The following is a 24,312-nucleotide window of genomic DNA, read 5'->3' on the forward strand; positions in this document are numbered from 1 at the left end:
AGTCAACAGAACTTTTACAGCACATACACCTTGAAAATGTAGAACTTCTACCAAGTGACCTATACTGCACCCTAGAGTTAAGCAAGACCTTTTTACAGCTGTCCTTTGGTGTGATTTCTGGGGCTTATGATGCCTGCAGTTACTTGAACTGAAAGAGGCTGTCTTGATTTCTCACTTCTTATTTCCAGAAAGTAGCTGGAAAGACAGAGAAGGCAACATCTAAACATGAATGAAGAATTATGGAGATAATGTGGAGCAAAAAATACTGTTGTGGAATTTATTCTGGAAAAGGAATTATATATATCCAGACTCCTGGATTTCCTGTCCTACTCATCACACTAGATAAAAGGAACAGTTCCATTACTCTCGATCTTTGGTCTCGAGTTATTCCTTCTGCACGGACAGACACTGGTCCCTGAGTTCTCATCCTTACAATAGTTGTGCACCTTCAGTGAGGTTGATAGCAGCAGAAGAGAAAAGGCTGGTAGGCACCTCCCTGTAGAAGAGTCCTGAATTTGCCCTACTGTTGTGCTTTAGCTCTAAGGGTCCCAGTCTGAGAGTCTCTATGTATGAGATGGGTATTTTTCATGTTATGGAAAACAAATCTGAGAGCATGTTATAAAAATCTACATGTTCAAGTTCCCACATTTCAAAAGCAGTAACTATTAATTAACATGTGTAAAAGTTTAACCCTCCTGGGAGTGGTCTGAACCTGACCCCAGGTGTAGTGGTTAGCCCACTCCCAATTCCTGCCTAGGGCCTCTGTAAAAAACAGAGGAACTTCCTGTTTCTAGGTTTTTTTTTCCCTCTCTGCCTGCCTGATAGCACCACCCTTGCTCCTCCTGCTCCTGTTTTGTCACATGGCCACCCCATCACATAGTGGACAACTCTTTCCTGAATCTACCTCCATCCATTGCCATCAATCTAGTTGGATATATATTTTTGTAGCTTGTTTCCCTTCCCTATACCTCTTTGTAACTTCCCTACCTTAAATACCTTTTATTTATTGTTAAAGTTTTTGTTTTAACTTGCCAATTGAAGCAAGACTATTCTTTGGGTGTTTTACCCCTTTTCCACTCTACATCTAATTCCTTTCTTTCTAAAAGGAGGGGAAAGGGGAAAGCATCCTATTATTCTATTGTCCTGTTAGCTATTTTGAGTTTCTGGGAAGCTTAAACTAGAACCAATACATTTAAAACATGTCAACTAATTCAGGTTCCTGTGTTGCATGTACAATGGGACAACTACTGTTTCTACAGCATAAGAGAACCTTTCTGTCTACACAGGAAGCAAGTCACAGGAGCCTCTCAAATCTTTCACTAAGAGCTGTCATAACCTCAGAAGGTTCATTTCTGTATTTGCATTTGTACTTGAGTGTCTTCCTAATGCCTGACTGGTCTGACTTAGGTGTTTATGCTTACAGGGGAGAAATATCCTTACCTCCAGTATTTTTTTCTTTTGACCTTCATTTACTTTTCCAGCCAAGCAGCAATGTGCCAGTGCATTCTGAATTATATACTTATTAGATTTAGCACTGGGTTCTTTGAAGAGCTTTGGTCCTAAGGAGGAGGAAAGACAAATCAGCTAAGTTAAATCAATAAGCCAACAAAGAGTTTAAATGGGTCTTTCACATGCATAAAAATACAAATCCAGGAATAAAACTGAATTAGGATAGACATCACAAATTTCACAAACAACTACAATGTCATTTTGTAAGCTGTTACTGAATTTCCTTACAGATGTGCCTTTCTTTATTAAATCATTATTACTGGCAGTCTTGGTAAATACTTTTCCTCTCAGGAGACCTTTTCTATGAACACCAAAATGTTTAGCATTTTCTAACTAAAAATTCAGTCATCCAGAAGGGTGTGAATTACTTCTTTCTCTTCATTTATCTACACTTGTAATTTCAAGGGTGACAGGTATAACACTGAAGATGATGCAGGGGAACTTGAATTCCAGAGATGTTATTATCCAAAATCAGAGCTAAAAATCTGGCCTGATACTTATCAGGTTATTGTGTCTGTAAGAAGATTTGATTCTTCTGGTTGAAAGAGAAATCTCCTGGTTTAATTTCTGAAATATATGCCTACTTTTTCAAGACCTAATGCTGCTTTACTCTTTACCAAAGTAAAGAGCAAAGGTGAGCAAAAAAGGAGCTTTTATAATCCTGATGATGCAAGGTCTTTGCAGTATCATATGCTGTGTATCTGGAGAAGAGAGATGAAGACACCAGGAAAAGGAGGATGAAGATACTCAGACTGCAAAGGATCTGTTTCACAACAAAGGGTGCAGAATGTTTTCAATCAGATTACTAAGCAGATAATTTTACCTGCTAGGATTTGGGTTTTGCTTTTTGTAACTGCTCTCAATTGAGCATAAATTTCAACTCTTCTTGCTGTGCTAGAGAGACTACTGAACTGCATGGTGACCTGTGAGCCCATTCACTGGTTGCCACAAATATTGCTGAGCCAGTACCTTCATTTTGGATTTAAAACTTGAACCTTGTTCCCATCTAGGAGGTGAAAGTAACATTTTTAGGAACGTGTTCTCAAACAAATTTTAGGAAACCAAGATTAAGTGAAAGCCTTTCATTCATAGAACCACTACTAGACAGGTCTTTTTCTAAGTCCAGTTGTCACTGACCTGTGTATTCAGTAGCAGAGGCAACTGAAGAAGTTGTAGATGCATTTTCCCAATCCTTTTCTCCATTACGACTCCCACAGCGACTTGGAGATAAGAATCCTTCCACAGACTCAGATCTAAACATTAATTTTTAAATCTCTTATGAAAAAAATAACTTAAAGCATTGAGCAGAAAAGCTTTCTAACATGAAAGGAAAACAAAGTGTATGAAGATAGAATAAAAGGATTTCAACTGTAGATTATAAACCTAAATGCACAACACTGATAGAAAAACTTACTTGATAGCTGAGTTAAATATAATATTTTAAGCAACAGAAGAAGTTGGTGAGGTGGATGTTAGGAAGCAGGGTTAAATCTGAGGGATACAAACCTAACATCTTCTAGACTGTGGATTATGTTACTTTTACATTGGTACTATCAAGACAACGTTATCTCATTTAGTAAACAAACCAGATCCTGGTAGAAAGATGAATCTGAAGTAAGATTTGAATGAATTAGTAATAAGCAGCAATTGGCAATGAGAACTGCTATATTTAAGAAAGCAGAACAATTTCCTTTTTTATTTTTCTTTCCATAAGCAGTAACTTTTGGCACTGTAATTCTTCAGGCAGTGTCTGGGCTCACATGTGAATTAGTTGTGCATTTAAAGATCTAAGCAAGACTGTCATCTCTTCATAGAATCAACCAGGCTGGAAGAGACCTCCAAGATCATGCTGTCCAACCTATCCCCCAGCCCTAGCCAGTCAACTAGACCATGGCACTAAGTTCCTCATCCAGTCTTTGCTTCAACACCTCCAGGGATGGTGACTCCACCACCTCCCTGGGCAGCCCATTCCAATGCCAATCACTCTCTCTGACAACAACTTCCTCCTAACATCCAGCCTATACTTCCCCCGGCACAACTTGAGACTGTGTCCCCTTGTTCTATTGCTGGTTGCCTGCGAGAAGAGGCCACCCCCCACCTGGCTACAATGTCCCTTCAGGTAGTTGTAGACAGCAATGAAGTCACCCCTTTTCTTAAAGTATTGAAAGATATTTGAAGTTTTCTTCTGATTGTGGCTGATGCAAAGCCAGTCAAATTTCCATCTTAGCATGAAGGGTTTTCTAAGTGAATAGAAAGACACTACCAGCAAAGAGTAAGGAAAGAAAGTGGTATTACAATAAATACCTTTTATTTTGTGCACACAAGTAAAATCAGTGATAAAAAAATCAATTTATAATACATCCTACACCTTTTCTCATTAGCACCTGCATGAAGGAGACCACAAAGGTGTTACTGTGATGATCAAAAGCCAAATCTGATGAGAGGAAAAGGTGAAAGTCTGGGAAGATGCTGAAAATCTTTTTAACCCTGTTACTCTCAGCAATTTGTATTGAATGTTATATTTCTGAAGCCTTCACCCCCTAAATCAAATCCAAAGACAGAGGATTCTACATTACAAGCATAGTACAGCACTGTACAACTAAAACTACATTGGTAGGAGTAATCTCCTATGAAGTCTGTGCAAATAAGGTAATATAGCTGAAAAAAAATCTCCTCCCAAATAAACCTGCTAATTTTTAAGAGATGATAATAGGTGTTAGGAATACTTGGATCATTTTATTGAAGCTTCTTATGTAATAACCAGAAAGTCAGTTCTCAAGACTGAAGGAAATTGACAAGTCAACTGAAACCAGCTGGAGGCATGTCAGAGTTGATGAGTGATACACAGTGGTCATGGAAACATGACATGTGACATAATAGCACATAGTACTCCTTATACAACTGCTTTTGCTAGGCCATCTTTCTGCCATCCAAAAAATGGTATTTCTCTGAATATAGTTACACAAAAGAAAACCCCTCTGAATTAGAACAGATTTTGTATGCAAGATTAATAATTTTCTGCTATCTTTGTATCTTTTTATTTCCCTTTCAGGTGATTTTTTCATGCAGAATCAAATCCTACACTTGGAAAAAGCTTAAGTCCTAGTGAATATTTAATGTTTTCCTGTACAACTGCTAATGTTAAAAAAAAGGAAAAATAAAAAGGCAAATCCCCAAACTAGGCAACCAGCTGATAAACCCAAGATGAACAAAAATAACAACTCTCAAAAAAAAACAGGAAAGGAGCTTCTATGTCAACACAAGGAAAAGCTATGTAGCTGCACGTAGCATACAGGTTTAATAAAATGTGGATTCACAAGGTGAGATTTAAATCCAAGCAGGTGAATTAAAGAAGCTGTGTGAATAGCATTTTGTTTGGATCTCATTTATAGCTGCCCAGCTGGTTTACTTGGTAAAATTTGTGAATCAAAAGATCGTGGTTTGGTTCCCTAGTGCCTGACAGCAGCAACTCTCAAGGTCTGACATCAGGAGAACCTACCTGTTCTAGGAGCACACAACACATGCAAGACCTCTGTAAAATTCATGCTAATTTCACAGAGCTGATAATCAAATGTAATCAAATGAAAGGGTTATTTGAGCTTTACCTTGGTGTTCTCTTGCCTGACTGCACGCTCTCGTTGTCCCCTGTGTTCAGCGATGCCAGTGAAAGACTAGATACTGAAAAAACACGATAAAGCTGTGAACCTGGATAAAAACAAAGTTAAGGCAAATAAACCTGTGCAAGTGGCAGAGTCTGCTCATTAGACTCAACACCAGCACTACAAAGTCAGTAAGAACTTTTTATGTATGAGACTTTTACATGATATGCCTGCATGCATATGTAGTGCACTTCATCTAAATGCTTGCTGATCCCCAGATATTTGCAGCCAGATGGGATGGTCTCAGGCTAAAGCATTAATGGAATGCTTTATGGGAGCATGGACATGGGAGTATTGGCACTATGCAAATCAAAGACTACAATCAAAGCTAATACACCCTCATGAATGAGAGCTTAAGAGCCTTAATTTAAAGCTTGGGATGGATTCCTGGAAGGTGTTAAGGGAGTACTTTAAATTACACCGGTAGATAGAGGGAAGCAGCTTGAGAAAATGCAGCAGGACAGCAAGGCTATATAATGCTGTAACAAAAAGGATCACTCAACAACCTGGGTATTTTAATTGAATTGTAAATTGACAATACTTCTTCCAATCATTTCATTGCTCCAGGTGATTAGTGGTGCTATGGTCTTAACTATACATGCAGTGGGTAAGCAAAAGAGAAAACCCCCATGAAGTATAAAAGTAACTTTTTAATTTTGCCTATGTTAAGCAGGAGTTTAAGTAGTCTTACCTTATAATCACCATTTTATTTAACAATTTCTTATGTCTCAACTTTTATTCATTCTTAGCTCCACAGGTGCAAGAAGAGATTAGTAAAGAATACAAGAGTGTGTATGTAACTTGCAGCACATGTTCGTGCTTCCACTGAGTTTTCACAGTTAACCTTTTCGTTTGTTTCTATATGCATGCATGCATAGCAGGTAAAGTGACACTCATCATTTCTGCTGGCACATTTTGCTTTCTAGTTTGGTCACCTGCAGCTTCAATTTAGCTCAAGACACTAATAAATGCACTTGCTTGTTAGTACCAAAAATTGAGCTGGTGTTCTAGCATGAACAGACTCTTTTTCCACATAAACATTTGTTACCTGGTGGACCTTTGATTGGTGTCTTGGGGGATTCTATGTGATCTCTATGAATGGATTTTGGACGTGGCTTTTTTTTGATAGACAGGGAACGTGGCTTTATCACAGTATCCATATCTTCCATAAGCTTCAGCTGTTTCCTTCTCATATATTCCTGCTTAATAAATTCTCGCCGTGCTCGTTCATCCTCCTTCTTCTGACGTTCTTCTTCTGTTTTTCGTCTGAAAAGAAATTTACCAAACAGATTTTAAACTCCAAAACAGCCAAACAAATGAAATAGAAAGAGTTTTAATTATCACAGTGAAGTCAACACAGCCACCAGATTTTTGAACTCTAATTTGAGCTTCTATGCTCAGATATCAGAAGGAGTAATTTGCTTTTCAAAACCATTTTCAGACAACAGTTGTAATGTGACTGTAACTGAGTGAGCACTGTGCAGATAGAAGCCCAAACTGATACTCTTCCTCAGAATATAAAGTGCAGGACAGAAAAGTGCTCTGAGGAGCTTCACTCAGACCAGCAGGGCTCATATGTTAAGTCTAAGCTATGGACTGATGTCACCTGCTGATTTTGCAGGACCGTCTGGCACGTGTCTTCAGCAAGGCTCCTCGGCACATCTGGCTCTAGAATTAAATATCTTTGATATTATCTTTTATCTAAATATCTTTTATCTAAACCAGACATTTTCAAGTTAACTCTTACTGATCATTTGGATCATGAGGTGTACTTTTACCTTGTCTCTTCCTTCTTATGTTCTAGCTCTGCTTCGAGCTGCTGCTTTCGAAGCAGAGTCTCTCTCTCCCTTCTCAAACGCTTCTCCAGTAACGCTGCTCGTTTCATTGCCATGTCATTTTCTGCCTTTTGATCATCCTAGAAGCAACAGTATTTGAAGGAAAAGATGCCAAAATTATTAAGATCTGAATTCTGAACTGATTTTGCCAATCTCTTAGACAATACTGTATGTTGGACTGCAACATCCTAACATGCTTTGCAGTGTTTTTAAGACAGTTAAGGACTTTTCATAAAATATTTTTGCCTTAAGTCAATCATAAAGTTCCGCATTCATATAAGAAAACTTGCTAAATAAAATATTTTACTTTACAGTCAGATCTCACACTGCATAAACTCATCTATTGGGCTTTGGAAGATTGTATGGGATGGAGATGAAGGTAATACATCACAAAAAGCAGCAACTACACAGCATACAGAAGTAACTTCTGCTGAGCCAGCCAAGTGTTAGAACTGCAGAACGCTTCCAAACAAGCAAGGTGCACCTCAGATAAGTGCTACAAGAGTTTTGGGTATTCCAAGACAGCAATTCAAGATCTTGATGGCTCTCAGTGTCTAGACCACTAGCTTACAACCTGCACAGTAGAATCATAGGATCAACCAGGTTGGAAGAGACCTCCAAGATCATCCAGTCCAACCTATCCCCCCAGCCTTATCCAGTCAACTAGACCATGGCACCAAGTGCCTCATCCAGGCTTTTCTTGAACACCTCCAGGGTGTGGCCTCCACCACCTCCCTGGGCAGCCCATTCCAGTGCCAATCACTCTCTCTGGCAAGAACTTCCTCCTAATATCCAGCCTAGACCTTCCCTGGCACAATTTGAGACTGTGTCCCCTTGTTCTATCGCTGGTTGCCTGGGAGAAGAGGCCACCCCCCACCTGGCTACAATGTCCCTTCAGGTAGTTGTAGACAGCAATGAGGTCACCCCTGAGCCTCCTCTTCTCTAGGCTGCACACCCCCAGCTCTCTCAGCCTCTCCTGATAGGGTTTGTGTTCCAGGCCCCCCACCAGCTTTGTTGCCCTTCTCTGGACACATTCCAGTACCTCAACATCTCTCTTGAATTGAGTGGCTCAGAACTGGACACAGTAAGTTAAAAGACTGCCTGAACAGAACTCTTTAATAAGATAGAGTCCTCCCAAATACAATCTTCAAAAGGGAGTTGTAGAAGGCTTCACTTCTCTAGCCTGGTGTGGGAGGATAAAAAGCTCAGCAAAGTGCAAGAGGCATTCAATATTCATTAAAAAACTAATTAAAAATCCAGCTGCTACAAACAAACCCCAAATAAACAGTTAAATTCGAGATGGGATGGGGAAGTGAGGGTGAAATATAAGCATGTTTAATTCAAGTCTTCCTCAGCAAAAACTCCAAACACTGTTCCACAACAATAAATAAATAATAATGCTCTGACATGCTCAGAACTACAGTATAGTAGCACTATCACCACTCTTATGATGCCAAATTCATCAAGTGCAAAAGATATGCTTGCACATTTAAAGTCACAGAACTATCTGCTTTGACTTCAAGAGAAAGTCATCACTGAAATCCACATCTGAACGAAGACTTAAGTTTGCTTTCAAAAGAAGCTTAATAGTAGACGTACACATCCATTTGTTCTCTTACCTTAAAAAAGAATCCACAACACACTTTCTGGTCGTCCTCAAATTGTTCTCTATCACTCTCACCTTCGTATTTCTCAACAGGTATCTCACTTTTTTCTGGTGGCTTCAAATCTGATAGGGAGACTTCAATTAAGTTAGCTGTTTTAGGAGCCGGTGCTGGCAAAATAGGTTGGCTTAGCTGATCCTCATTTGGGGTGAGGCAGACAGTTTCTGTGATAGGCTGAGATAACACCTCAGAAACATTAGATTCAATAGGTTTAATCTCCTTTTCCTCTACCTTCTGTTCACACTGTTTCTGCACTTTTGGTCCTTCTTCTTTTGCTACCTCTTCTGTAGGTTTGACTTCCTTCAAAAGATTTCCCTTTAACGGAGGTTCACCTATATGTTCACCATCATCTCCAAAACAAACAAAGGACCTAGTCTGAATGGGAACCTGACTTGGAGAAAATCTCCTCAAACGAGGGAGGCTATCCACAGACCGTGGGGCAGTCAAGGTACGATTTAGAGGTGTTATTTTCAGTTCATTTGGCCTAGGAGTCCTTTGCATTTTAACATGAAAAGAGGCACTCTTCCTGTTGGAAGACTGTGGAGACTGATGTGCAGAGCGAGGAGATTCCTGTGAGAAAGGTGCAACAGGAGATGGAGCTCCTGCTTGCCTCGATGAAGACTTAAAGTCTCGAATCTGCTTCTGAGGAGAAGGCTGAGGAGGAGAAATAACCCAAGCCTGTTGCTCTCTCATCTGCATCAACATCTCCTGTTGAAGGGATAGACGCTGCATTTCTTGTTGTAGGAAGTGTAGGGAAGAGTTTAGTTTTTCAATGGATTTTGTATACTCTAAGATATCTCCTTCATTAAGGTTTTCTTCTGAGGGGCTTGCTAAATTCCACTGCTTTTCAGCATCTGTAGAAGGGGCAGGAGATTTTAACCACTTGCTATGAGAATTTTCAGGGGTTTCTTTCAGTAATTCTGAAGTCTTACTCCCTTGCTCGTCTGATTTTTGAGTTTCTTTCTCTTTCAACCTATTACTGTCAGTGAATACTTTCTCATCTTCAGCTCCTGCTGCTTCTTCTCGGAGAGGTGATACTCCATCACCTTTCTTCTTCACAACATTAAGGAATGCTGTTCTGCCCATTTTCTGCCGCTGCTTCGTGAAGGCAGCTTCGACTTTCTTCTTCTGTGCTTCAATAGCCCGCCTCTTTTCCTCTAGCTTCATTCTAAGATGTACCATTTCAGAGGCCAGTAACTGTGTAGTGTCTCTTCCTTGAGGCAGAGGTGCCTCCTCTGGAATATGAGTCCAAGCAACTACATGTGGAATGTTCAGCTCAGAACCCTCTGGTGTGGTTTTCTGAGAACTGCTTCCACTGCTTCTGCTATCTGTGTGATTCAACTTCCTGAATTTCTGCTCTGCAAAGCTAGTCATTTTAACCCCTGAACTTGAAGAAGCGCTGCTGCCTGCCTGGGATTTAGTGCTCACTGAGCTGGGACAGGGACTTAATTGATCTCTGTGATTGCTAGCTCGTATGTCATAATCCTGGAGAAATTTAGATGGTTCCTCCATGTCAGAGTCCATGCTTACAGTATAATCTCTCAAAGAAGAATCCTCATCCATTGTCTCTGGAATATCTTCTGAAGGGACATGTATTCCAGTATCTACTTCTGTAGTGTCAGTCACAGGACTTAGAGCACCTTTTGTGTCAGTAATTATATCAGGGGTAGACTGATTTGGTTTAATGTTTGAATTCAAGATGCTCATTTCCTGATTGTGAAGAAAGAATCCATTTGTAATTTGGTCTGGTTGGATGAGTCTGGGAGATTTTTCAGTGTCATGAATTATCTGCAAAGCCTCTTCGATAGTCGGCGTCTCGATCTGATTGCCAAAGTCATCCAGAACCGCCCTGTTTTGCAGAGCTCCGTTTGGAAACCGATAGTGGCGGCTCTCGTTGGCATTTTTCTGGTTTGTGTTAACAGACTGATTTGCCCTTATGTCTTTAGGAGCTATTGTGTCCTTCTCCTCTTCAATATCTCGATTTTCCTCCTCTCTATTTACTGATTTGAAGGACAGGTTTTTTCTTATGTGTTTTGGCAGGCGGTTCACGTTCAGCGTAAGGCCTTCATTGCTCACGGATCGAGTCATTCCTCTGTTCGGGGTAGAGGCTGGAAGGCTTTTTTCTTTGTCAAAAGAAATGTCAAATGAAACTCCATGTACTGATGACCTAATAGAGATTAGAAAAAGAAGGAAATAACTGAGCAACTCATGGTTGAGAATAGTGAAAGATTCACATTCCGGTTTAAAACTGGTTTTAGATTGTGGTATTAAAGGCACTGCAAGGTGCACTGTATTTTTACTAGCTTAAAAGGCAAGATCATAATAGAATCAATGCAAATAAATTAATGTACTTAATACACATATTTAATATTTCCATATATTAATATGTTAAATATATCATTCTATATATCATAAATATAGACATATGTATATATTAGAGATGATCTAAATATATATAAATATATGTCTATGTTTGTATATTAGAGATTATATAGACATATTTAATATGTTCATATATTAATAAACATACTATTCTATATTTTATAAATATAGACATACATAAATAATATATAAATATATATTTAGATATATAAAGATATGTATAAATTTATGTATTAGAGATTAGACATATTTCATATTTCTATATATTAGTATATTAAAGATATCATTCTATATATTATAAATATAGACATATCTATATATTAGATTAGAGAATATATAAATATATATTTAGATACATAAAGATATGTATAAATTTATATATTAGAGATTAGACATATTTCATATTTCTATATGTTAATATATTAAAGATATCATTCTATATGTTATAAATATAGACATACCTATATATTAGATTAGAGAATATATAAATATATATTTAGATACATAAAGATATGTATAAATTTATATATTAGAGATTAGACATATTTCATATTCCCATATATTAATATATTAAAGATATCATTCTATATATTATAAATATAGACATATCTATATATTAGAGAATATATAAATATATATTTACATATATAGATAAATATATGTATGAATTTATATATTAGAGATTATATAGACATATTTGTGTATATATTAATATTTTCAATATATTATTCTATATAAATATACACATTCCTATATATTAGATTACAGGTTCTATAAATATATATTTAGATAAACAGATGAATATATGCATAAATTTATATATTAGAGATTATATAGACATATTTAATATGTCTATATATTAATGTATTTAATATATTACTCAATATATAATAAATTTAGACATATATATTATATTACAAATCATATAAATACATATTTAGATGTATAGATAAATATATGCATAAAAATTTATATTAGATTAGAGATTATATATATATATATTTAGATATGTATATAGATTAGAGATTGTATAGTTTAGAAAAACAAGGAAAGAACTGATCAACTCATGATTGAGAACAGTGAAAGATTCACATTCTGCTTTAAAAGTGGTTTCAGATTGTGGTATTCTAGGCGCCGCAAGATGCACTGTATTTTTACTAGCTTAAAATACAAGATCATAACAGAATAGATGTAAAGAAATTAATATATTTAATACATATATTTAGTATTTTATATATTGATATATTTTTATATATGTCTATACATTATGAATATATACATATTTATATATTAGATTATAGATTATATAAATATAGATTTAGATATATATAAACACATGAATATATCTTAGATTATAGATTATATAAATTTAGATCTAGATTAGTATATGTATATATTTATATCTTAGATTATAGATTATATAGATTAGTAAAACAAGGAAAGAACTGATCAACTCATGATTGAGAACAGTGAAAGATTCACATTCTGCTTTAAAAGTGGTTTCAGATTGTGGTATTCTAGGCACCGCAAGGTGCGCTGTATTTTTACTGGCTTAAAATACAAGATCATAACAGAATAATTGTAAAGAAATTAATATATTTAATACATATATTTAGTATTTAATATATTAATATATTTAAGTCTATATATTACAAGTATATACATATTTATATCTTAGATTATAGATTATATAAATACAGATTTATATATATAGATAAGCATATGTATATATTTATATCTTAGATTATATAGATTAGAAAAGCAAGGAAATAACTGAGCAACTCATGATTGAGAACAGTGAAAGATTCACATTGTGGTTTCAGATTGTGGTAATAAAGGCACCTCAAGGTGCACTATATTTTAACTAGCTTAAAATACAAGATAATAGTATAATAAATATAAATAAATACTTATTTTAATACATATATTTAACATATTTGTATATTAATAGATTTGATATATATTTACATAAGTATGTACATATTTATATCTTAGATTATATATTCTGTAGACAAACATATCTTTATATATAAAGATATGAATATATATTTTTATATATATGAATATATATCTTATAGATTATATAGATTTGAAAAACAAGGAAGTAACTGAGCAACTCGTGATTGAGAATAGTGAAAGATTCATGTTCTGCTTTAAAAGTGGCTTCAGATTGTGGTATTAAAGGCATCACAAGGTGCACTGCATTTTTACTAGGTTAAAATACAATAATATAATAAATATAAATAATAGATTTAATACATATACTTAATACATTTATATCTTCACATATTAACATTATTAATACATATTTAGCTATTAATTTTTATATGCTATCATATGTAAATATATAATGAATATTTATACATATATTTACTAAATAAGATATTTAATCTATAGAAATATATTTCATATCTATAGCTATGTATCAGATTGCAATAAAAAATGTACAACCAAATACAATATAAACCCATCACCCTCAGATGCTTTTTGTTACTCTGCAGTAAATTCTGGGTGTTTCATTGCTGAAGTTTGTTTCCTGTTACAGAGTTCTTAATCCATGATACAGTTGTTCTGCTTTTGAAAGTCATGGAATATTAGGGGTTGGAAGGGACCTCTGGACACCACAGAGGCCAATCCCCCTGCCAAAGCAGGATCACCTAGGGCAGGACACACAAGAATGCATCCAGGTGGGTTTTGGAAGTCTCCAGAGGAGACGATATCACAACCCCTTCAGGCAGTGCTCTGCCACCCTCAGTTACAAGAACTCTTGTGTTAGGAGACTGAAAATCCAAGCTACAGTGGAGCATTTACTGTTATTTATGACCTATAAAAGGCTATTTTTTGAATCAATTCATACTGTAAGGCACTTACCTTTTTTCTTTGGGCCATGTCCCTACATACCCATCTACGTAAGACATTGATGTGGACCTTCTGATGACTCCTAAATGAAATTTAAACAAAACCAAAGGTAACTGCTATGAAAAAAAATAACCATCACCTTCTGTAGCTTTAACAAATCAATTTGCTTTACTGCTTAGAAGACACCAATGCAAAATAAATCTGGGTTTTATATTGAGAACATAAGTAACTGAGTCAATTTAATCCCAAGTATGTGTTTTGCTCCTCCTCACTCAAAGAATTTACTACTACGTGAAATATATTTTAACTACTTGGAAAATATACTACAAACACCTGCTTTAAGCCATATTCCACATAAACCAGAAATCAAATTAAACAAATAAATCACAGTATAAGAGGTACAAATGCAAACCTCTCACTTGTACACTGTATAGATTCCAGAGCTTGCTCATTAGTCTTTCACATAAAGCTCTCTCAGTAATTTCTGCATAAATAATTTTGAATAAATATATGCAGGATAGCAATGTACTCAGGAGACAACATCTTGTCTTACTGCCTCTTCCACCCATTTGTAAATTGTTACCTTGAGCAGATGAATAAGGCTGCTGGGGTGTATGCAGCTGGTGAGATGGGGTATACGTTGGACTGTCCAATCTGTAAAGCAAGAGACATTAACTTAGCAGCAGTATATCAAAGGCCATGATACAAAAGGACAACCAGACTTCATGTTCTAGGCTGACTCAAAACCAATTTATTTGTTGTGATAGGGAAGAAAGTGACATTTAACTTAGTTCCAGAAGTATTAATTTATTACCTAAAGGCAGCCACTGTTATTCCCATTAATTGGACCCAATGCTGATACACCAAAGACTCAGGAAGAAATTCCTCCTACACAAATGGCCACAGAGGGGTATTACTTTTTTTAACATGTTTATTTCCCAGTGTATTTCATGTAAATGCTATTATTATAAGGTCCTCATTTTTAGGCTTCATGTAAATGCTATTATTATAAGGTCCTCATTTTTAGGCTTCATGTAAATGCTATTATTATAAGGTCCTCATTTTTAGGCTTGATTTTAGCAAAACTCCCATACATGAGCATGAACAAAATGAAGCAGTTCCTACTGGCCTCAAAACTGCAGCTAACACTGCATACTTGTCCTGCATCCCACTTTTCAGTCACTCTGAAACTTTGGTTTCTGTCTGGACTGCAGTTTGCACCAGATAAATGGATAAAGAAGGTTTTGTGAAAGACACTGATTTGTAAATAGGAAAGTTGTATCTACCACTAAAGAAATAATTACAAAGATTTCCTCTGTTTTACTTAAACCAGCTACCTTTCTTGGTTCAGAGAGACAGTCTGCCATAGACCAGCTCTATTAATCCAGTGTAGAATTAGTGTCAGGACCAGAACAAAGACATATGCACAAAGACACATGCATATAGATGTAAAACAACTCTAAAGAAACCAAGCCTCAAAATCTGTCTGGATTTGATCCTTTCATGTTTTGAATTTTGTTTATGTGAGTTCAACAGCACACTCCCAAACTCCCTTTTTAATCACAAATTTGCAAAGTATGAGTTTATTGCTTTTCTAGTTTATATACAATATGTCTTAGAAAGGTTTCCAAGCTGTACTTATGTTCACATCAACATAAAAAAAGATCCTTTTGTCTTACAATCTACAAAAGCAAAAGAGGTTCTCATAAATCCCTGGGTTTTTGTTAATAATACTCCACAATAGCTACATGATGTGTCTGGTTTAAATGGTATTTGAGATTTCTGTGGAAACATAGAAATCATAGCTATAATGTCTGGAAGTTATCTTAAAAGCAAAGCATGCTTGGAAAATTGCAATCCAGCGGCCCGTGAAAATTTGCTACCACAAAGAAAATCCATACACTTCATTTTCCCTGAGGAAAATACTGATTCTGGCACTGTGACTGGTTCCATGGCAACTGCTCACTGCCACAGTCCCACTGCCTCCTCTGTGCTGGATCTGGATTTCCATCCGATCCTCTGAGTCACTCTGACAAGCCAGGCCAAGAGACAAACATTCACTTTTTCCGATTGGGTTCGTTTTTTCTGTCTTTGGCACTGAAGTGATGATGTCAAACACTCAAGAGGGCAGGGACATGCAGTTGGAACAAGGAAGAAGGCCAGGATGATGCAGTCAGGTCTGTTCTGCCAGAGGTATTGCAGTCTGTATATTATGTTCCTACCATCGTAAATAGCTCCCTAGGCTCCTCCTTTGTTTTACAACACGGTGAAATGTCATCAGGTTGAAGTACACTGGTTGATGAGAAAAGATAGAGCTCTATTCCTCATGGATTGCTCTCATAATACTTCAGCACAAAACCATATCCATCACTTGTAGAGGCCCTAAGACAGTGTTTGTGATGAGCTGGTAGAGTCTGCAAACATGTCTCAGGAAACATAAGCAATATTACAGGGAGCAGTTTACAGACTTCATAGATAAATATGGAATGGTAACAGCACTAAAAAACTTAAAGGCTTTTGTAGGTGTTTAAGAACTCCATTCAGATGCTCATCCTAAAACTTCAAACCAGTCCTCTTCAGTTTATCTGCACAGTCAAAATGTACACATTTTGTGATTTATTTGGACGAAAAATACACTGTGTTACTACCAGAATTTGTCAGAGCAAGGATAAATGCATGGCTAATGGCTTCAGCTGCAAAGTTTGTTGTGGCCGTCTTGTTTTTTGAGTGAGCAAAAGGCTGAACAACATTAGCTGGGTAAGCAAGCAACAATTCACTGAACATCCAATTCAAAGGTTGAATTCATCCTTCTCTGTGTCAGATGAGAATAAATCTTTGCCCCCAAATTACAAACCTAAAGGTAATGCTACCCCTTATCTACTATGTTCAGATCAGATCACTAGAAGGCCTTCTTTATCCTGCCAAAAGAAAGAGGAGAGGCCTAATATGCAATTTCTGCCTCTTAAAGGATCCTAGAATCATTGAGGTTGGAAAAAGACCTTTAAAATCAAGGCCAATCATTAACCCAGAGCTGCCAAGTCCACAAATAATTTTTAGACAATCCTTCTGGTGAATAAATTTTTCCTAATAACCAAATTAAATCTCCCCTGGCACAACCTGAGGCTGTTTCTTCTTGGCCTATTGTTCTTGTGAGAAGAGACTGATACCCATCTCACTACAACATCCTTTTGGCTAGTTGTAGAGAGCGCTAAGGTCTTCTCTGGGAAATTAAGTGTGTGATGAGCTAAAGAACACAAAGGAAAAGGATGTTTTCATATTGCTTCCCAATCTGTGACAGTAACACTAAAGTTTAAGATCTATTTACAAGTCCTGTGAATAATGCAAAATGTATTTAATACAGAAGTTAGATTTCTCGATGCTCACAAGACTGGGGAAGGTAATTACAGCACAAGTGTTTATTTTCACCAATTTGACCTTCATGATACTTGAGTAACAGAATTAGACTGAACTAAATTCATCACTCAGGTTTTCTTGTTGTTGAAATTTGCTTTCTTTACCATTCCTGGAAAACCTGTTGTGAATTTCTGAAGAGGTCTTTCAGAGCAGATCTGGTTGGCAGTCTCACATGAAATTGCAGAAGACAAGAAGGCCCTCTGACAGTTCTCTGATGCATAGCAAAGGCTGTTTTGGAAACTGGTACGACAACAGCATGCTGTCCAAATTGCCAACAGGAGCTAACATGTTTACTGCTAAGCAATGGGGCAACGGGGGAAACAGCCAAACTAAGAGGGATCTTCCACAAAACTCCACAGATGGTATTTGGTAACTCAATCCTTGAGCATTACAAAAAGGAAACAAAACTGAATAAAAAGTTATGTTTGACTTTGAAAAGAAAGGAGAAGGCTGCAAAGCAGTACCTGGCTACCAAGTCAGAACCAGATGGGCCCTCCACATAATTTCGTCTGTTAGCATTCAAACCGTGAGCAGAAGCTGCATCTTTTGCAGGTTCAGCTGCCAGAAAGAACAAAGCTCCAGTTATTACAGTTTAGTACTCACTTAAAATCCACAGTAGAAATGCTGTCTGAAATAATCTGAAGTAATGATTCCCAGAGATTTAAAGAGTTATCATTTACATTAAACCCAGTCATGTCCTCTCAGCTCTACTTTCTCCCACACTGCCACTAATTAAGAGAGTAGAGAATAACAAAAATCTCTAGTAAAGGAAGGAAAGACATTTAAAAGCTCTGAAAACCTCTCAAAACTAAAAGCAAGCAATCTCTTTAACAAAAATTTTCTTCTTCTAGAAGAAGCTTTTCTTATAAAAACCTTTTTCTCCCAAACCCTTAAGACTGACTTTCCAGTATTTGTAGTCATATCCTAAATTACTTAGCAAAATTTAATGATTTAAATCAGATCTGTGTGTGCTGTAAGAGTATCTAAGTGGAAAAAAAAGGGTATAAAAGCCAAGGAATGGACATCTCTTCCTAGCCCTTGTGGAGAAAAAGCACAGCATTACTGCATGAGTGCTTAAGTTACTGTGACTGTACCCACTGACAGTGCTCAAAATCCGAGAGGTGGACTTTTAAACTTGAGATGGAATCTCTACTGTGTTTTTGCATCGAAGTACAAAATGCAATTTGACCAATGACCACCTGTCCACCTTTCCCAGATTTATGTTTAATTCTTTTGATATCTTCTCCTCAACCTCTTCAGGTTAAATTCTGTCCTTAGCTCCTTATTATGTTTTTGAATCCTTGCAAGGAGATAAATGGGTTTTAGGCTTGCTTTGGTCAGGAAAATTTGCTAGTGATTATGCCACAACAATTTAAATGAGTTTCTGGTAACAGACAACGCAATCTAATTAGAAGTTATGAGGTGAGATGAAGATTAATATGAGAAAAGAGTACTTTGTTCCTTCTTCACAGGGGTTGTATACCACAAATCCTGTTAACCAAAATAGTCACTGTATTTGTGAACCCAATGGCAATCTGCATACCCATATATTCAAAACATACATTTGAAAACCAATCCTTTGTATAATTACCTTGGGAATGCACAACACGAGGTTGGACAAATGATGGCTTCACCACTTCAAACCACCAGAACAATTCTGCCATGAACACCATGTAGTTGCTCTACAAAAAAAAAAACCAAACCAAAAGAGTACTGAATAAGGAGTCCAAAAGACCAAAAAGTTTGTTGGCTGCAGAAGCTAAAGAGTTCAGAGGTCATAGAATCAGTCAGGGTTGGAAGGGAGTGCAAGGATCATCTAGTTGCAAGACTCCTGCCATGGGCACAGACACCCTACTCTAGACCAGCCTGGCCTTAAACACATCCAGGGTCAGGGCCTCAACCACCTCCCTGGGCAACTCATTCCAGGCTCTCACCACTCTCATGGTGAAGAACTTCCTCCTCACATCCAGTCTGAACCTACCCATCTCCAGCTTCGCTCCATTTCCCCTAGTCCTGTCACTCCCTGATACCCTGACATGTGGTTCAATGTTAAATCATATCTGAAATATGAACTGGAGGAGATTAATGAACATCCAGGTCTAACTCAAGCAGCTGCTGTGCTAGTTTGAGACTAGGTGGGATGTTTTGGTGAGAAGAATTAGATTACAGGCTGTGAAAAGGAACAATGGTGATGTCTACTGCACTCATAGGCTTGCCGAGATGGATAAAAACAAGAATACAAACATAGATAACAGAGTTTGCTCTCTGGCTTTGGGCTGCACTTCTCTCTCTCTCTAACCTGCTGCCTGTGTGACTAATCCTTCTGCTTCCTAACCCCTCCGATTGATCCTCCAAACTGACCTTGACCATAAGACAAAGTCTGGGGTAAGGTAGAGGGGTGGGAAGAAGGTGGAAGGGTGGTTGAGAGCCCCTCCTGGGGACTCAGGTTTCTGGGAGGGCTGTTGTGTTTCTGTATTACCTTTTACCTTGTCTGTTTCTGTCTATAACTGTATATAATGTAAATACCTGCTTGTATATTGTGCTAAGCTGTAAATATAGCTTCATTCTTGAATTTACAGACCAGCTGAGTCTAGCCTGGGTGATTTTCTTAAGCTTTGTGCACCATCACAGGTGCACAAAGCTGTGTCACCAGACCTAGGAATTCTGAAAACACAAATCTCTCTTATGCATTAAGCTGGGACACCACAATGAAACAACTTTAGAACAGTTTAACTAAAACCTGGCAATGGCTAGTTAATAACACCTACAGTACCAAGTGTTTCTTAATCATTTTGTTTCATTAACATTAAATCATTTCAGACATCCAGATTATTTTCTGCACTTCCTGATATTTTCATTTCACATTTTATACCATTTAAATGGGAAACTATAAATTAACAAACATTGGTTTGATTTTTACAAACATGAAAATAGCATCAAGAGCACTTGCAACTTGCAAACATCTTGAAAGCCAAAACACATATTTTAGAAATGAGGCTTTTTAAAGAGTCTGTTCTGTAAAGCTTTCTATACATGAGAAAATGAGCATTTTTACACCCAACTACCAGACACTATCTCTATTTTTCTTGAGAACGAAGATAGGATCTCAGGGGAAGTGTAAATTTGTTTGCTTCATCAGAGGTTGCCAAGGAAAGTTTTGTGGTAAGACAAAAATGTTAGAGTTAATTTAGACAAAACCAACTAACAAGTACCTAAATTTTGTTTTGGGGTCTTTTAAACAGAAATGAGAGGGGGAAAAAAAATCTGCTTTTTAAGTAATGGATGGTATTTGTAAGTGTCACATGGTGTGAGACTAAATTCTTCAGCCTATTTGTAATAAAAGCCAGTTTGTCCTGGTCTTCTCCACTTGCTTTAGCTTCTGTCATTGGCAAACTGTTGTAGGAAACAGGCTGTGATGCCAGGAGGACTTTTAGCTTGATTATAGGATGATGAGAGGGCTGGAGCTCCTCTCCTACTAAGACAGACTGAGAGACTTTGGGCTGTTCAGTCTGGAGGAGAGAAGGCTCTGAGGAGACCTTACTGTGGCTTTCCAGTATCTGAAGGGGGCCACAAGAAAGCTGGTGCAGAACATTTTAGGATGTCAGGTAGTTATAGGACTTGGGGGGATGGAGCAAAACTAGAAGTGAGTAGATTCAGATTGGATAATAGAAGTTCTTCAGGATGAGAGTGGTGAGACACTGGAATGGGTTGCCCAGGGAGCTGCTGGAAGCCTCACTCCTGGAGATCTTTAAGGCCAGGCTCGAGGTGGCTCTGAGCAACCTGATCTAGTGTGTGGTGCCCTTGCCCATGGCAGGGAGGCTGGAACGGGATGATCCTGGGGGTCCCTTCCAGCCCTGACACTTCTGTGATTCCATGATCAAGGACAGGTGTTTTCAGAATGGAGTTGGCTTCCACACTGTCTATATGACTGAAGACAATCTTCAGTATAAACTTTGCTATTATAGATATGAATAGAGCAATCTTTCTACACGTGAAAGCTGTCCAAGAAGAGCATAGGACACTTCTCTAATTTCCAGCCTTTGTTAGCAACAGGTCTTCCTTTGCCTGCAAAAAAACTTTGCTACAGATTTAAGTATTCTATTTGGGTTCCTTAAATAAACACAGAGAAGTCCTTAAAACATTGAACTCACAAATAGTTTACTCACTCAACTTCACCCAACTTGGTAGGAAATAGACCTAGATATCAATATGTATTTCTTTTCTGAAGGATTTGAGCAGAATGAGAGGTATTAAACATCAGCTAACAAACTGTGGAGTTGTAAGAGCATAGCAAATGATTAAGCTAACAGGTCTTTAACAAAATTCAGGTATGTTCTGATGAAGTTGCACCAGTGGTACATGGCTTTTATTTTAACTTCTTGGTCCAACAAAAACATTTCCTGGTTGATTCAGGCACAGACAGCTTTGAAGACCATAAGTCTTCTATTGTGAATTTACCAGTTAGAGGGGGGAAAAAATCTAATCAGAAGGAGAAGAACACTGCTTTGTGTTCTGTAATAGACTCAACTTTCCACTGCATAACTACATACACAGACAAGACTGCTCACATTCATCATTTAACTGTGTATTTCCACACAGCTGGTGTATGCCCACAGAAGATGTACTCAAAAGTTCTACCCAGTCTATACAAGACTTCCATTTAAGACTTTGTGCTAGGTTGAGGGAAATGGGAGTAATTTAATGAGAAAAAACAGATTATAGGCTGTAAAAAGAAAACTTATAGGTTCACTGTGAGGTATGAAAACAAGAACACAAACATAGATAACACAGTGTGAGAGTCTATCTGTTGGAGTTGGTGCCTGTGCTTTTCTCCCTGCGCTTTTACTGTGTAACCCAATTAATCCTTCTAACCCCCCTTGCTGATCCTCTAAGCTCACCCTGCACATAAGACATACTCTGGGATAAGGTAGAGGGGTGGAAAGAAGGTGGAAGGGTGGCTGGGAGCACCTCCTGGGGACTCTGATTTCTGGGAAGGGTGTTGTGTAAAGGTAATAACCTTTAACTTGTATATTTCTGTCTATAGCTGTATATACTTATAATATATTGTAAACACCTGCTTATATATTGTGCTTAACTGTGAATATAAAGCTTCGTTCCTTAACTTCCAGCTGGCTGAGTCTAGCCTGGGTGATTTCATGAGAGTAGGGGGGCAGGTAACTTGCAAACCACCACAGACTTCTTTTGACAGCTTTGCTGTTTTCAGTCCCTCACATGTCAAATTCCACTGTTGCATAAATTTTGTCACTTCAAATGTGTACCTCAAATCTTGGCAGAGCAAGCAAACGTTTGACAAAGGTTCCAAATGAAGTATCATTTTACTTCATAAAAGAACAACAAGCATCAGGGGTAAGAATATATTTTGAAAATTAAAATGTACAATAAAAATATTTAGAAGAGAGACAGCCTCAATTCTGCATCATAACAGTGAAAAATATGATTTTAATTATCGGAGAATCATAGATTCAAACAGGTTGGAAGGAATCTCCAAAATCATCCAGTCCAACCTAGCACCCAGCCCTAGCCAGTCAACTACACCATGGCACTAAGTGCCTCAGCCAGGCTTTTCTTCAACACCTCCTGGGATGGCCACTCCACCACCTCCCTGGGCAGCTCATTCCAATGGCAAATCACTCCCTCTGTGAAGAACTTCCTCCTAATATCAAGCCTATATGTCCCCCCACAAACTTGAGATTGTGTCCCCTTGTTCTGTTGCTGGTTGCCTGGGAGAAGAGACTGACCCCTACCTGACTACAACGTCCCTTCAGGTAGCTGTAGACAGCAATGAGGTCACCCCTGAGCCTCCTCTTCTCTAGGCTGCACACTCCCAGCTCCCTCAGCCTCTCCTCACAGGGCTGTGTTCCAGGCCCCTCACCATCTTCATCACCCTTCTCTGCATCCATGAACAGATTACATGCAGACTACGAGGCTGTAACCATTGAGAGCTTAAATGCAAAAAAGCTAAGGGATGGGTGCTTTTATGACCAATTATGTTTTAAATCAGGCAAGATAACATAATTGTAAACATATCTCATGTTTCAGAAGTAAAGCTGATCATCAAGCTACCCAGGCCAATTTCCTGCCAGTGCTATACTAGGGCTAAGATTTGTTTGTGCATATATGAATATGCGTTGGAAAATATACAGTTGGTCACCTGTAAGGGTGGGGGGAAGAAAATAACTGAAAAGCAGACTTCAAGGATGAATTGTATAATCCAATATAAGAAGCATTAGGTTCCTAATGCAGTACCTTTACAGGAAATATTGTTTCCAATTCAGTACCTTTTAAAGATATGTTTTTAATATTGCCAAAGTTAGTCTATGTACAGATCTCACAAAGTACACATGGCTTCTGGAAGCAACTCAAAGATACAGATAAGTTATTATCTATAGTTATTTTGAGTCAGATTTCTTTTTTCCTGAATATTTTTAATGCAGATCATATTTTACTCCAACAAGGGGACACTCTTTATGCCTGCAAGCTGCTCATACAGTTTAGCAAATGGTGAAAGGATCAGCCAGATGTTGCCATAAGTATTACATGGCAGCTATAAATAGATTAGGAAAGCCCCCATCTCTGCTTATTCATCACGACCAAATTGGAACAAGAAAAGATCACAGATTTTTTTTCCCCAAACATGCTAAAAGCAGAGCATTTTGTAATCATAAACTGATTCAGTAAGGAAGCAATACACATAAAAGGGAAGAAAAAAAGAAGGAAAACCAGATGTACATGTCAAAGTAAGATTTTTAATACTACAAATTCTAAATATTACAATTTCTAGTTTTCATGTTTCCCCTTCCCTTCACCCTCTCCTTCAAACATTAATATAAACTTGTTTTTCTTTATTATGAGAAATAATCATACCATGTTCTAATCATAGCATTGCTTCCCTTGGAAATCATAACATATTTAAATCCACCAATCTTTCTGTTGAAATGCTGCATTTCATAGCATGTCTACTTTATGAAG

The 24,312-nt window shown here is 37.4% G+C and overlaps 1 protein-coding gene across 4 annotated transcripts in view; it reads right to left on the minus strand.

Moving 5' to 3' along the window:
- Positions 1-24,312, minus strand: part of CAMSAP2 (calmodulin regulated spectrin associated protein family member 2) — a 93,610-nt gene that overhangs the window by 4,054 nt on the left and 65,244 nt on the right. For 2 of the 4 annotated variants that reach the window (XM_064147122.1, XM_064147119.1), the window contains 10 exons: positions 18,914-19,004; positions 17,787-17,880; positions 14,492-14,562; positions 13,921-13,990; positions 8,623-10,834; positions 6,947-7,083; positions 6,217-6,434; positions 5,115-5,187; positions 2,647-2,762; positions 1,441-1,559 (listed from right to left, as the gene is read on the minus strand). In XM_064147122.1, coding sequence (XP_064003192.1) covers positions 1,441-1,559; positions 2,647-2,762; positions 5,115-5,187; positions 6,217-6,434; positions 6,947-7,083; positions 8,623-10,834; positions 13,921-13,990; positions 14,492-14,562; positions 17,787-17,880; positions 18,914-19,004 — 3,201 coding nt within the window. Of the gene's footprint in view, positions 1-1,440; positions 1,560-2,646; positions 2,763-5,114; positions 5,215-6,216; positions 6,435-6,946; positions 7,084-8,622; positions 10,835-13,920; positions 13,991-14,491; positions 14,563-17,786; positions 17,881-18,913; positions 19,005-24,312 lie in introns of all 4 variants that reach the window. The other 2 variants (XM_064147120.1, XM_064147118.1) reach the window with 1 other exon arrangement.

The sequence above is a fragment of the Pogoniulus pusillus genome, chromosome 8 (genome assembly GCF_015220805.1).
Source record: "Pogoniulus pusillus isolate bPogPus1 chromosome 8, bPogPus1.pri, whole genome shotgun sequence".
Lineage (NCBI taxonomy): Eukaryota > Metazoa > Chordata > Aves > Piciformes > Lybiidae > Pogoniulus > Pogoniulus pusillus.